The sequence below is a fragment of the Rhinoderma darwinii genome, chromosome 5, assembly GCF_050947455.1.
Source record: "Rhinoderma darwinii isolate aRhiDar2 chromosome 5, aRhiDar2.hap1, whole genome shotgun sequence".
Lineage (NCBI taxonomy): Eukaryota > Metazoa > Chordata > Amphibia > Anura > Rhinodermatidae > Rhinoderma > Rhinoderma darwinii.
The window spans coordinates 116,095,183-116,110,831 of record NC_134691.1 but is presented as its reverse complement, the minus strand read 5'-3'; the positions used below and the strand labels follow the sequence as shown (position 1 = coordinate 116,110,831).

The 15,649-nt window shown below is 41.6% G+C and overlaps 1 protein-coding gene across 1 annotated transcript in view; it reads left to right on the top strand.

Annotated features, from left to right (window-relative positions):
- The window catches only part of PIEZO2 (piezo type mechanosensitive ion channel component 2), a 415,657-nt gene that overhangs the window by 283,048 nt on the left and 116,960 nt on the right, over positions 1-15,649 (top strand). Inside the window, exons 26-28 of the mRNA XM_075828141.1 lie at positions 10,172-10,337; positions 10,921-11,164; positions 13,601-13,697. Of these exons, the coding sequence (XP_075684256.1) occupies positions 10,172-10,337; positions 10,921-11,164; positions 13,601-13,697 (507 nt within the window). The remainder of the gene's footprint in view (positions 1-10,171; positions 10,338-10,920; positions 11,165-13,600; positions 13,698-15,649) is intronic.

The window sequence follows — 15,649 nt, the reverse complement described above, 5'->3', positions numbered from 1 at the left end:
GGCTGACATAGACTGGGTCTCAGGCAAGGAGTGAGGGTACACTGTACCGCGAGGAGGGGATGAATCAAGAACCAAGTCGATAGGGCAATCATATGCTCGATGTGGTGGCTATGTCTCTGCTTCCTTCTTGTCGAAGACATCTGCGAACTGAGAGTAACAAGGAGGCAACCCTGCCAGTGACTGATGCGGAGGAGACTGAGGCGGATGAACATGCACCAGACAGCGCTCGAGACACTTGGGACCCCACTGAAGAACCTCTCCACACTTCTAATCCAGGACTGGGGCGTGTAGACTGAGAAAAGGCATCCTGTAGCATGGGGTTAACGGCCTTGGGCAGGACAAACAGGGAGATGAGTTCAGAGTGAAGGACTCCACTTGGAGTCTTAACGGCTTGGTCACAAACAAAACTGGGCTAGGCAAAGGCAGTCCATCTACCGAGGCAACGATCAACGGCCATTCCAGCAGAATAGTGGGCAACTGAAGAAGATCCACAAGGTCTTGGCAGATGAAATTGGCTGCAGAGCCAGAGTCCAGGCAGACAGAGACTGGATAAGGTCTCTCGCCAGCGACGATGGTCACAGGAATAAACAGTTTGGAGGAGAGTTCACTATTAAATGCAGTATCGCCCAGGGTTGTCTCTCCAACCAATCCTAGGCATTGAGGTTTTTTGGCTTCTGAGGACACAGACGCATGACATGGCCAGCGAGGCCGCATTATAAACAGAGTCCAGAGGTGCATCTGCATTGTTTCTCTTGAACGGACAGTTAAAGCAGATCCACCTGCATCGGAACCTCGGGTGGAGCAGTAGAATCAGGTCGTCCAAGGCAGTTGGTAAATCTCGAGCAGCAAGTTCGTCCTTGATCTCGGGGCAAAAGGCCATGCCCGAAGGATGCTACCAAGGCCTCATTGTTCCAGGACAATTCTCCTGCCAGTGTCCGGAACTGGATGGTGTATTCGGCCACGGAGGCGTCCCCCTGGTGAAAGAAAGCAGTGGCTGCTGACGAAACTCGTCCAGGCTCCTCGAATATGGTACAGAACAACCGCACGAACCCCGAGAAATCTCGGGTCTCGGGTCCCTGTCGTTCCCAGATTGGATTCGCCCACGCCAGGGCCTTGCCGGTAAGTAGAGATATAATGAAGGCGATCCTGGCTCCGTCTGAAGGGAATGCTCGAGCGTGTAGAGTGAAGTAGATATGGCATTGGTTCAGAAACCCCCTGCACGAACTTGCGTCTCCATGGAACCGCGATGGCAATGGCAGCAAGAACCAAGGATACGAACCGGAGCTGCCAGGGGGTGTAGCAGGAAGGTCGATCGGAGGAGCTTGAATAGGAGCAGAGAAGAAAGTAGCTAGCGCCCCTATCTGCTGTGCCATGGAGTCTACTGCCACAAGGAGTTGATCCTGTCGTGCTCGCAGATCCTGCAGGTCCGCCTGCATGGCTTGGGAGGGTGACATGCCCTTGAATTGATCAGCGGGGTCCATGGCCTGAGTGTACTGTCATGGCAGGGGGTGTGAACCCACTGGGTCGTACTTCGTAGCGGGTTAGTAGCTGGCCAACTCGGTACAAAACAATGTCTATAGGTCAGAACGGGTACCTGAGGCAATGTAGACAGTAGCGGAGTCACAACTTGACTTTCACTGTAGATGGCTAGTAGATGCAGCCGAAGACACGACTTGACTCTCACTGTAGCTGGCACGGTAGATGCAACGGAAGACGTGACTTGACTCTCTCTGTAGATACAATAGCACGGGATAAAGAGTACAGGCAGCAGGAACGGGTAACACTGGGAACTGGGAGACCATTTGCAAGACAAACTTAAGGTAGACAACAATGCTCAGGCAAGGATCAGGTCGGCAGAGCCCTTTTTATAGTCCAGCAGCACTCTGGGCTAATTATTGAGCGATGACAGCGGGATGCGTACTGGCCCTTTAAGGCCGTGCACGCGTGGGTGCGCGCTGCGGGAAACAGTCCCAGGACTTGGAAGTGAGTGCCGGAGTCTCCCTGGATGGAGATGTCGCCGAGAAGACCGGGCCATCAGAGGGTAAGTCTGAGAGACGGCCCTTGGCCATAGACGTTACAGTATATATGTGTGTATATATATATATATATATATATATATATATATATATATATTTACACTACCGTGCAAAAGTTTGGGGTCACCCAGACAATTTTGTGTTTTCCATGAAAACTCACACTTATATTTATCAAATCAGTTGCAAAATGACTAGAGAATATAGTCAAGACATTGACAAGGTTAGAAATAATGATTTTTATTTGAAATAATAATTTTCTCCTTCAAACTTTGCTTTCGTCAAAGAATGCTCCATTAGCAGCAATTACAACATTGCAGACCTTTGGCATTCTAGCTGTTAATTTGCTGAGGTAATCGGGAGAAATTTCACCCCATGCTTCCAGAAGCCCCTACCACAAGTTGGATTGGCTTGATGGGCACTTCTTGCGTACCATACGGTCAAGCTGCTCCCACAACAGCTCTATGGGGTTGCGATCTGGTGACTGCGCTGGCCACTCCATTACAGATAGAATACCAGCTGCCTGCTTCTTCCCTAAATAGTTCATGCATAATTTGGAGGTGTGCTTTGGGTCATTGTCCTGTTGTAGGATGAAATTGGCTCCAATCAAGCGCTGTCCACAGGGTATGGCATGGCGTTGCAAAATGGAGTATTAGCCTTCCTTATTCAAAATCCCTTTTACCTTGTACAAATCTCCCACTTTGCAAGCACCAAAGCAACGCCAGACCATCACATTACCTCCACCATGCTTGACAGATGGCTTCAGGCACTCTTCCAGCATCTTTTAAGTTGTTCTGCGTCTCACAAATGTTCTTCTGTGTGATCCAAACACCTCAAACTTCGATTCGTCTGTCCATAACACTTTTTTCCAATCTTCCTCTGTCCAATGTCTGTGTGCTTTTGCCCATATTAATCTTTTCTTTTTATTAGCCAGTCTCAGATATGGCTTTTTCTTTGCCACTCTGCCCTGAAGGCCAGCATCCCGGAGTCGCCTCTTCACTGTAGACGTTGACACTGGCGTTTTGCGGGCACTATTTAATGAAGCTTCCAGTTGAGGACCTGTGAGGCGTCTATTTCTCAAACTAGACTCTAATGTACTTGTCTTGTTGCTCAGTTGTGCAGCGGGGTCTCCCACTTCTCTTTCTACTCTGGGTAGAGTCTGTTTGTACTGTCCCCTGAAGGGAGTAGTACACAGCGTTGTAGGAAATCTTCAGTTTCTTGGCAATTTCTCGCATGAAATAGCCTTCATTTCAAGAACAAGAATAGACTTTCGAGTTTCACATGAAAGCTCTCTTTTTCTAGCCATTTTGAGAGTTTAATCAAACCCACAAATGTAATGCTCCAGATTCTCAACTAGCTCAAAGGAAGGTCAGTTTTATAGCTCCTCTAAACAGCAAAACTGTTTACAGTGGTGCTAACATAATTGAACAAGGGTTTTCAAGTGTTTTCTAATCATCCATTAGCCTTCTAACACAGTTAGCAAACACAATGTACCATTAGAACACTGGAGTGATGGTTGCTGGAAATGGGCCTTTATACACCTATGTAGCTATTGCATTAAAAACCAGACGTTTGCAGCTAGAATAGTCATTTAGCACATTAACAATGTATAGAGTGTGTTTCTGACTATTTTAATGTTATCTTCATTGAAAAAAACTGTGCTTTTCTTTCAAAAATAAGGAAATTTCTAAGTGACCCTAAACTTTTGAACGGTAGTGTGTATGTATATATATATATATATATATATATATATATATATATATATATATTTATTTTTATATATATATATATATATATATATATATACACACATACATGAATAACAGATAAATATATAGAAAAATTTACAAAAGTGTTTTTTTTCACATTTTTGGTGATTTGTCTGCTCATAAAAATGTAAAACATTAAATGTATTAAACTAATCTAGAAAATGAAAGCCTCATAAGTAAAATAGTTGTGACATTCAAAGTGGTTGCAAAGATATTATCGTTTAAAGAAGTGCATATAAGAAATGGAAAATTTGTCCTGGACACGGGTATCAATGACCCTTGGTCATGAAAGGGTTAAAGAGGTTTTCCCACTAAGCACATTTATCACCTATCCACAGAATAGGTAATAAATGTATAATTGCTGGGGGCCCGACAACTGACCTTCCTCACTGCACGTTCACAGTCAGGAGGATTTTGAATGGAGCAGCGGTCACGCATGTACCCTCCCACTCCATTCAATGTTCAGGGGGCCAAAGGACATTGAATGGAGTGGGATGGTACATGCGCGGTGGGCCCCCCAGCGATCCCACATTAATCACCTATCATGGAGGAAGGTGATAAATGTGCTTAGTGGGAAAACCAAAAAAGCGTATGAATCAGCTATTTTGTTTTGTCTGTGAGTGAGTTCTAGATCTCATATTGACCTAAAGTACATCTTTGACATTTTGTGGGCTTTCAAACAGTGTCACATAAGTGATGTAACAAATAGGCCATCTGTACTTTTCTTACATCTGGTGCATAGTATAGAATTGGTTCTTTGTTGTCAAAATATAAGATCATGAAACATACAGAGAACAACATCAGTGACACAGGCATAGGCATGGAACAAAGTACAGTGTGTCTAGAAGAAATTAGAAAAATGTTTGCCTCATGGCAATCTAAATTCAATGGATAGAAGCTCCACTTGTATTGATTAAGATAGATAACTTTAACCCCTTCCCGACATTTGCAGTATGGTTACGCCATGGAAAGCTAATGCTTCCCGCATTTTGCCGTATCCATACGCCAAATGCTTGGCAGCGGCTCAGAAGCTGAGTCGGTGCCAACATCCTCAGATGTCAGCGGTATCTTACAGCTGACATCCGGCTGTAATGGCGGGGACAGAAATTAGCTTCGATCCATTAACTCCTTAAATGCAGCCGTCAAACGCGATCGCTACATTTAAGGTGTTTGCAGCTCATCGGAACCCCAGCAATGAAATCGCCAGGGTTCCAATGGCTGCAATGGCAACCGGAGGTCTAATACTGGCCTCCCGGTCTGCCTAGCATGGAAATCTTGCAGCCCACGCCCTGCAGCGGAGCCTGAACGGCTTCCGTATCCGCTGACAAGATGGCGCCGGCTCAGGAGCTGATCCGTCATCAGCAGCGGTGGAAGTCAGCTATATGTTACACCTGACATCCACCTGTAAGGGCAGGAACCAGAGCTAGCTCCGATCTCTGCCATTAACCCCTTCGATGCAGCGATCGAATGCGATCACTGCATTTTAGCGGTTGCTAGCAGATCGCCAGCCATGACAGGCAATCAGGACTGTCGACTGCTGCTATGGCAACAGGAGACACAATTGCCTCCTTCTCTGCCATTACGGAAGCCGACTAGGCCCCGCCGGGAGGTGAAGCCTAATTGGCTTGCTGTCAGTGAATAACTTACAGATCTAATACATTGCACTACGTAGGTAGCGCAATGTATTAGAAAAAAAATCTGACAGTTGGACCTTCAAGTCCCCTAGTGTAACTTGAAAATAAGTGTAAAAAAAGTGTACAAAAAAAAGTGAAAAAAATAAGTTTGAAAACATAATAAAAGTTTTAAGTAATAAAATAAAACACAATCACCCTTTTTCACTTATCAAGTCCTTTATTATTGAAAAAAAATAATAAACCATACGTATTTGGTATCGCCGCGACCGTAACGACCTGAGGTATAAAAATATTATATTATTTATTGCACGCGGTGAACAGCGTAAAAAAAACCTGTAAAAAACTACGCCAGGCTTTCTTTTTGGTCACTTTGCCCTACAGATATTGAAATAAAAAGTGATCAAAAAGTCGCACGTATCCAAAAATGGTACCTATGAAAACTATAGCTCGTCTCGCAAAAAACAAGCCCTCATACATATCCGTCGACTAAAAAGTTATGGTTCTTACAACTTGGCAACAGAAAAAATACATTATTTTTACAAAAGTAATTTTATTGTGCAAAACGTTGTAAAACATAAAAAAGTGCTATAGATTAGGTATCGCCGGAATCGGACTGACCCGCAGAATAAAGGTAACATGTAATTTATAACGTGTGGTGAACGCTGTATAAAAAAACCAAAAAAAAACCTATGCCAGAATTGCGCTTTTTTGTGTATCTGGCCTCCCCAAAAATAGGATAAAAGGTGATCAAAAAGTCGCATGTTCCCCAAAATGGTACCAATAAAAACTACAGCACGTCCCGCAAAAAAAACAGCCCTCATACCACTACGTCTATGAAAAGATAAAATTTGTTAAGGCTCCAATAAGTCAGGAAATAAAAAAATATGCAGTTGTGCAGCCCGAGGGGAACATTTCTTCTGTTTCAAGAGGCGATTTATCAAGGCCCTAATATTAGGCAACCAGGAAGTGGAGGGGGGCCCAAACATGTCTGCTGGAAGCGAGGGTGCCTGTATTATACCTGGACAACACTGCCCAGCAAAATTACCCAAACTGCAAAGGTGCGGAGTGTGGACCAAAAGGGGCATAAGAAAGGACGCCATATATCAGTGCGACACCGGCCTGTGCAGAAAGGATTGCTTCACAGCGTAACACACATCTATGGATCATTTTATTGTTTTTTTAGCCCATTATGATACCACCTGACTATGTCCCTGATGTACTCTGCCCAGCTTACATGTACCCCCAAATTATAAACGGAAACACCAGCAATACTCAAACAAATCTACTAACAAGCAAAATCCGCTCTCCAAAAGCCAAATGGCGCTCCCTCCCCTCTGAACCCTACAGCGTGCCCAAACAGCAGTTTCCTTCCACATATATGGCATCGTCATACCCGGAAGAACCCCTTTAACAATTTTTGGGGTGTGTGTCTCCAGTGGCATAAGCTGGGCACGACATATTTGCTACGGAAATGGCATATCTAGGGAAAAATATTAATTTTTAATTTGCACGATCTGCAATGCATTCATTTATGTAAAAGACCTGTGGGGTGAAAATGCTCACTATACCCCTTAATAAATGCCTTGAGGGGTGTAGTTTCCAAAATGGGGGTCACTTTCTTTTTATTATTTCACATCTGAGCCTCTGCAATTGTGAACCAATACTTTGCAAATCGCCAAATTAGGCCTCAATTTTACATGGTACTCTTTCACTCCTGAGCCTGGTCGAATGTCCAGGCAAAAGATTAGGGTCACATGTAGGGTATTTCTAAAACCGGGAAAACACTGCATAATAATTAGAGAGCTGTCTTGTTATAGTGGCACAAGCTGGGCACCACATTTTGGCATATTTATGCAAAAAAAACAACATTTTCACTCTGCAACATCGAGTGCACACTAATTTCTACAAAACACCTGCAGGGTTAACATGCTCACTACACCCCTAGGTGAATGCATTGAGGGGTGTAGTTTCCAAAATGTGGTCACTTCTGGGGGTTTTCCACTGTTTTGGTCCCACAGGCACCCAGAAACCAATCCAGCAACATCTGCACTCCAAATGGCGCTCCTTCTTCTGAGCCCTGCCGTGTGCTCAAACAGCAGTTTATGACCACATATGGGGTACTGACGTACTCTGGAGAAATAGCTTTATAAATGCTGGGGTTCTTTTTTCCTTTATTTGTTGAGAAAATGAAAAATTTGGAGCTAAAGCTACGTCTTATTGAAGAAAAGGGATTGTTTTTATTTTCACTGCCCAATTCTAAAAAATACTATGAAACACCTGTGGGGTCAAAATGCTCACTACACCTCTAGATGAATTCCTCAAGGGGTGTAGTTTCCTAAATGGAGTCACTTTTTGGGTGTTTTCATTGTTTTGTCCCCTCAGGGGCTTTGCAATTGCAACATGGCCTCCGCAAACCATTCCTGCTAAATGTGATCTCCAAAAGCAAAATAGCGCTCTTTCCCTTCTAAGCCCTGCCGTGTGTGCAAACAGCCGTTTATTACCACATCTAGGATATTGTTTTACTCATGAGATATAGCTTTACAAATTTTACGCTGCTTTTTCTCCTTCAGTCCTTGTGGAAATGAGAAAAAATTAGCTAAACCTACATTTTCTTTGAAAATGTAGATTTTAATTTTCACAGCCTACTTCCAATAATTTCTGTAAAAAACCTGTGCGGTCAAAATGCTCACTATACCCCTAGATAGTTATATTGAGGTGTGTAGTTTCACAAATGGGGTCACTTTTGGGGGATTTTGACTGTTTTGGCACCGCAAGAGCCCTTCAAACCTTACATGGTGCCTAAAATTTATTCTAACAAAAATAAGGCCCCAAAATCCTCTAGGTGCGCCTTTGCTTCTGAGGCCGGTGCTTCAGTCCAGTAGCACGCTAAGGCCACATGTGGGATATTTCTAAAAATTTCAGAATCTGGGCAATAAATACTGAGTTGCATTTTTCTGGTAAAACTTTCTGTGTTACAAAAAAAATTGATTAAATATGAATTTCTGCAAAAAACACGAAATTTGTAAATTTCACCTCTACTTTGCTTTAATTACTGTGAAACGTCTAAAGTGTTAAGAAACATTCTAAATGCTGTTTTTAATACTTTGAGGGGTGCAGTTTTTAAAATGGGGTGACTTATTGGGGGTTTCTAATATATAAGGCCCTCAAAGCCACTTCACAACTGAACTGCCCCCTGTAAAAATAGCCTTTTGAAATTTTCTTGAAAATGTGAGAAATTGCTGCTAAAGTTCTAAGTCTTGTAACGTCCTAGAAAAATAAAAGGATGTTCAAAAAACGATGCCAATCTAAAGTAGACGTTTGGGGGATGTTAATTAGCAACAATTTTGTGTGGTATAACTGCCTGTCTTACAAGCAGATACATTTAAATTGAGAAAAATACACATTTTTGAAATTTTTCGCTAAAATTTGGTGTTTTTCACAATTAAATACTGAACGTATCGAGCAAATTTTGGCAGTAACATAAATTCCAATGTGTCACGAGAAAATAATCTCAGAATCGCTTGGATAGGTGAAAGCATTCCGACGTTATTACAACATAAAATTAAACGTCAGATTTGAAAAATGAGGCTCTGTCAGGAAGGTCAAAAGTGGCTAAAGAGGGAAGGGGTTAAAAACATCTTATTATTCACATTATAAGAAACGTTTTAGTACTTTGTGTTATTTTTAAAACTGGTAATTAATATACACTATAGTAAGATAGCGCATAGTTACATAGTTAGGTTGAAAAAAGACACATGTCCATCATTTCCAATTACACATTATTCATTGATAATTCATTTATAACCCTCAGTCTTATTTGTCATTATATAAGCATCTAGCTCTAGCATCTGAATCCTGACATAGTATCTGCCATTACTACCTCTTTGCCCAAAGCCAGTGCTTGCTCAGTGAGCTCTAAACTCCTCTCCAGGTTGGCAATTCTCCTGAGTGTTGTAATCTGCATATTTAGATCCAAAACCTGGGCTTCCAAATGCACAACATGCTGGTTGCTAGTGCAGAGATATTCACCCTCAAACGTTGTTCAAGGCAAGCATACATTGCACAGGACACACACCTGGTAGAATTGTCCATGGAACCCATGCTTAGGGCCCATCCACACAACCGTAGTTTTTATCTGTAAATACAGATCCGTAATTTCTATAGGCCACGGACACCTTTCCGTATATTTACAGATGTGTGTCCGGGCCATAGAAATGATCCGCAAAATATAGAACATGTCCTATTCCTGTCCGCAATTGTGCATCCGAAGCCGTCTGAAATTGCGGAAGCATATCTATGGTACAAGGTATATAGTGGCATAGAACCCCAAAGTTTAAAAAAAAAACATATACTGCACCTTATGTCTTTTTTTTTTGCTGTGTCCCTCGATAGAATAGCATAGTTTACTACAATTTTCTATACAGCAGAAAAAAAGTATGCCGACGCAAACCGGCCTAGTGTATGCCAAAAGGACTCCCTTTGGACCTATGCCGGTGAATAGGGCCCCATTGATACCTTCAGCGTATGCGCCGGCAGATTTTTCATAAAGAGATTAGGGTCTCACTTATGTGTTTTGCCATGGGTTTATCAGTGTCTTAAAATGGTCCTTGTCTTACATCTATGTATATTTTATTAGAGTCTCAGTCACTTTTTACACTGACTGTTAATATTTATGTACTTAGATGTATTAGTTATAAATCCCTTTGTTATTTATCTTTTTCCATCTATCCATCAGATGACTTCATGCTATTGCTTTGCGCATCGCTTCAACGCCAAGTGTTTGAGGATGAAAATAAGGCAGGAGTTCGGATCATGGCAGGGGATAATGTGGAAATTTGTATGAATCTTGATGCTGCATCATTTAGTCAACACAATCCAGTACCTGACTTTATTCACTGCAGGTATGAACACAGTGCACTGCGCACTATCTACCCAAGTCCTCGTGTGTTAGGGTATGTTCACACGGCGGGGGTCCGTAACGGCTGAAATTACGGGGATGTTTCAGCCTGAAAACATCCCCGTAATTTCAGCCGTACCGGCATGTGCAGGCGCTTGAACGCCGCGTCACTTACGGCCGTAATTAGCGCTGCTATTCATTGGAGTCAATGAATAGCGGCTCCAATTACGGCCAAAGAAGTGACAGGTCACTTCTTCTACGCGGGCGTCTATTTACGCGCCGTCATTTGACAGCGGCGCGTAAATATACGCCTCGTGTGAACAGACAAACGTCTGCCCATTGCTTTCAATGGGCAGATGTTTGTCAGCGCTATTGAGGCGCTATTTTCAGACGTAATTCGGGGCAAAAACGCCCGAATTACGTCCGTAAATAGGCCGTGTGAACATACCCTTAGATGGAAAGCTGATATAAAAGATTGGAAAAATTAATAGTGGTCGTACCATAGTTATATTCATACAGTATTTCACTGGATTTTAATAGGTTTCATTAAAATATATATCCAACCAGTAACAATCCTTGTTTTGCAGGTCTTATTTGGACATGTGCAAAGTAATCATGTTCAGTTACCTCTTCTGGTTTGTCCTCACCATTATCTTCATTACGGGAACTACACGAATCAGTATATTTTGCATGGGCTATTTGGTAGCTTGTTTCTACTTTCTCCTATTTGGGGGAGACTTACTGCTAAAGCCTATACGAAGTATCCTACGCTACTGGGATTGGCTAATAGCATACAATGTCTTTGTTATAACCATGAAAAACATATTGTCAGTAAGTATTTAAATGCTTTCATATTATACCTGCTTTACTGACGTATTAGCTGCATGAACTAGTGAACCTTATAAATAGCTAGTGTTTTGGTGATGTGGTTTGTAGATTACACTATCACTACTTATATATTTGTTTATTGCCGAATAGAGTGTAACCCACTATTAGCCTCGTCATGGCTGTGTGTGCGAGTGACATTTGTGACTTCAATATCCCAAAGAAATCTAAAATACACACAAGAGATCAAAAAATCACTAAGAGCTTTTTGACACGTTTTTTTGACGCGGAAACCGCGTCGGAAAATGCACCAAAAAACGGCCGAAAACGCCTCCCATTCATTTCAATGGGAGGCAGACGCGTTTTTTTACCGCGAGCGGTAGAAAACGCTTACGGTAAAAAGAAGCGACATGCCCTATCTTCGGGCGTTTACACCTCTGACCTCCCATTGACATCAATGGGAGGCAGAGAAAGCGTATTTCGCGGAATTTTTGCCTGTGGCACTCAATGGGCGCGAGCGAAAAACGCGCCAAACGGCGGGCAGGCAGATGAAATTTTGAGGCAGAAATTTCCTCATGCAAAAAACTCTGTGTGAACAGGGCCTTACCCTCCCTCAAGCATCACACAAAAATGGTATTTGAAAATATATTTATATAAAAATGTAGCTAAAAGCAAACAGACAAACTGAATCAAATATATACCACAATAATTATCTATAAAAACAAAAAATCAAATATGTATCATGAACATATATCGCAATAGAAATAGAATATCGGATCGTAATGGTTTGTATAGGTGTATGAACCTAAATGCAATAGAGCTCTCTACTTGAATTGTTTAGCTTTACAATTCCACACTTGTGGTGTGCTATAGATGGAATGCGTTATGTCTGTCTGCTGCTGGACACTTGCTATATGGACTAATTATGTGAATAAATGAATGGGTTTGAGAGGTGCAATAGTAAGCTTTATAACCACACTAATAACCCCAATATATTTGTAGTATAGAATATTACGCACTAGCGCTTGTGTCAGTCCCAATAGTGGTTAAAGTATGGAACAAATAGCGCAAAGGCGATTCTCACCAGTCCTGGTATTATAGATGCGATTTCTCCGTGAATCGTTTAGTGTGTGGCTAAAAGTGTTGGATAAGGTCCGGGATCAATGGTTGTTTTTTGAATAGTGCACATGCACACTAAGGTGGTAAGGACTCTCACTTGTCTCACCGGCTATTCAGCATACATGCGCCTGTGCAATGGAAGATGCAGGTAGCCGACTTGGATCAGATGATTTATTACTTGGATACAGCCAGGACGCTCAATTGCAATGTTGGAGTTGGTCAGTCTCAGAGAGTGACAGCCATGCAGACAATAAGTAGAAGCTATACGCGTTTCAACACTGTAGCCACGCACTAAACGATTCATGGAGGAATTGCATCTATAATACCGGGAATGGTGAGAATCGCTTTTTCTCTACTCTGTTCCATAGTTCAAACACTATTGGCACTGACACAAGCGCTAGAGTGCAATATTCTATACTACAAATATATTGTGGTTATTAGTGTGGTTATAAAGCTGGCTATTACATCTCTCAAGCCATGCATTTTTGCACATCATTAGTCCTTATCGCAAGAGCCTTGTGGCAAAGATATACAGCGCATTTCATGTATAGCGCACCACAAGTGTGGAATTATAAAGATAAATAATTCAAGTAGAGAGCTCTATTGCATTTAGGTTCATACACCTATGTCACAATCCATTGCAATCCGATATTCTATTTCTATTCTGATATATTTTCGTGATACATATTTAATATATTGTTTTTATTGACAAATATTGTGATATATATTTGATACAGTATATTTTGTCTGTTTGCTTTTATCTACATTTTTATATAACTATATTTTTAAATACCATTCATTTTTGTGTGGAGCTTGGTAATAGATTTTTTGATCTCTTGTATTTGTTTATTTTAACAAAAGTACAGTAGCTAGTTCTTGTAAGTTCAACTTCAGTTCTTGCTCTAAATTAGTGTTCTCCAACCAGTGACTTACAAGTCCTGTGTGTCTCTGAGGCTACTTGCATGTGGCTCTTTGAGCTCATGCGCACTGACGTGAAACTACACAAAAAGTAGCATGAGCTGCACTTCACTTAAAGGGGTATTCCCGTCTCAGACAATTATAGCATATCCATAGGATACATGCAGGTTCTAGCTAAAAAGAGTTGCGCAACTCTGCTTTTAGTGGACAATGCCAAACTATGTTATCCACGTGTAAATGGACTGTACAAACATAATATAAAATTTTGCTTTGTGTTTCACATCACCCGATCCTGTCCTCTGTTAACAGATGTGTTGCTAGAAATGTTCACACATTCACAGAATATGTATATTATAAATCTACACCTGCTTTTCCCCAGGATATAAAATGTGTTTTATATTCCAGATAGGGGCATGTGGCTACATAGACTCGTTGATAAAAAACAGTTGCTGGTTAATTCAGGCATTCAGTCTGGCTTGCACGGTTAAAGGTTATGATATCCGTAAGTGATTAAACTTTATGTCTAAAACAATCTGGTTAACTTAATGTATTATTTTGTGTAAAGTGGAAAATTAAGTGTCAATATACTAAGTGTCTGACAAGCATTAACTTGTAATCAATGTTCTCTCTAATCCTTATATCTATAGAGCAGGGATGTTAGGGACCTAGGCACTGTTCCTTCTAAACTAGGGAATTTAAAACAGTGGCAAATAAATATTGCTGTATAGCACCAAATAATTGTACATAATTACCTAGGGTAGTTAATGGGTTTATGGTTACATTCCTGGGATCTAAGGCAGAGAAGAAATTAAAGGGGTTGTCCAGTCCCTAAAAATTGATGGCCATAAAAGTATAGGCCATCAATATTTGATTGGTGGGAGTCCAATCCCCTGGACCCCTGCCGATCAGCTATTTTGAAGTGGTTGCAGTGCTCGTAAGAGCACTGCTTCCCATTCATTTACCTTACTTCTCAAACTGTGAATCTCCGACACGCTTGCATTACAGCCTTCTCCTATTCACTTCAATGGGAGAAGGTTGTAATACTGTGGACCCCCGATACTGCTATGTCGGCAATTCAGTGTGAGCAGTGACCGGAATGAAGGGGAAGTAGCGCTCGTATGAGTGCTGCTGCCCCTTCAAAACAGCTGATCGACGGGGGTCCCGGCAGTCGGACCCTGTCCGATTAGTTATTGATGGCCTATTCTGAGGATATGTTTTAGGGACTGGACAACCACTTTAATGTCTGCAACCCTAATCGTCTAGGGCAGTAAAGGGGTTAAGACTTCTCCCCATGGTCTCCCTCTCACACAAACTACTCAACACATCCCCTATGTTACACAGACTGCTCCCTATGATCCCCCCTCTCACAGAACTTTCCACATGGTTCCTCACATGCAAACAGCTCCTTATGTCTGCATCTCTCACACTACGTTCCAGTGAATTGTCATGTGACCTACTCTAGTTCTTACCAACCGTAGCAGGAAGTTGAACACTGATCTTTCAATTCCTGTTTGCTCCCTGCACATTGATTTATAGAGATTAGTGCAGGGAGGAGATCAAGAGGACTATGAAGCTGTAATTGCACAGCCATACAGTACTCTCTATGATCAGGCAGAGAGCTTCATCAGCTCTCTGATGATTAACCCTCTCACATTGCCATTCTGGCTATATACAGGATATAACTCATGCTATAGCAATGTAAATATACGTGGTCCCCTTTAATGTCAGATTGTGCTTCATATCGCTTTGCAATAAAAGAGATCAGGCTGACGCCTTGCCAGTCGATCCTCCTGAAGTGGCAAGGAGATAAAATTTTAAGCTCCCTGTCCCAAATTACGCATCGCTCAAAGTGATTACTGTGTTATGCAATTGTACCCGAATGAAGGAAGCTTTCTTCCTGCATTTGGGCTGTTGCCATGGAAACCCATGATGGCTTGATGATATCACAGGCTTTCAACTGTCTGATGGGGGGCATGCTGGGAGGACACTGCTAATAGTGATCTAATATCCAGCCGACATTAGATCACTATTATTTGTTATCTGCATACAGAGGAATGCGGAGATAAAACACATCATCTTATCCTTTCTTCATCCATACACTGAAAAAAGAAAAAGTAGAAAAATAAAAAAAATAGTAAAAAGCAAAAAATAAAAAAATAAATAATAAAAAAAAATAAAGACAAATAAAAAAATAAAGAAGCCTGTGTAATAAATAATAAATTCTAAGAACTCCCAGCCAATCCGCGCTCTCAGGGACTATTTTATATGATATGGATGCTTTTCACATGGAAGCATATTATAATGCATCCATATCCCAGAATTTATGTTATGTTATATCAAATCCTCCCAAAATACTACCTGTCACTAGTTTTTGTCTCCTAGCCCTGCCCCATCTGCTCTTATGCCTACAATAAAAATTTCTGTTCATGGGTGCTTTGCACCCATTTATAAATT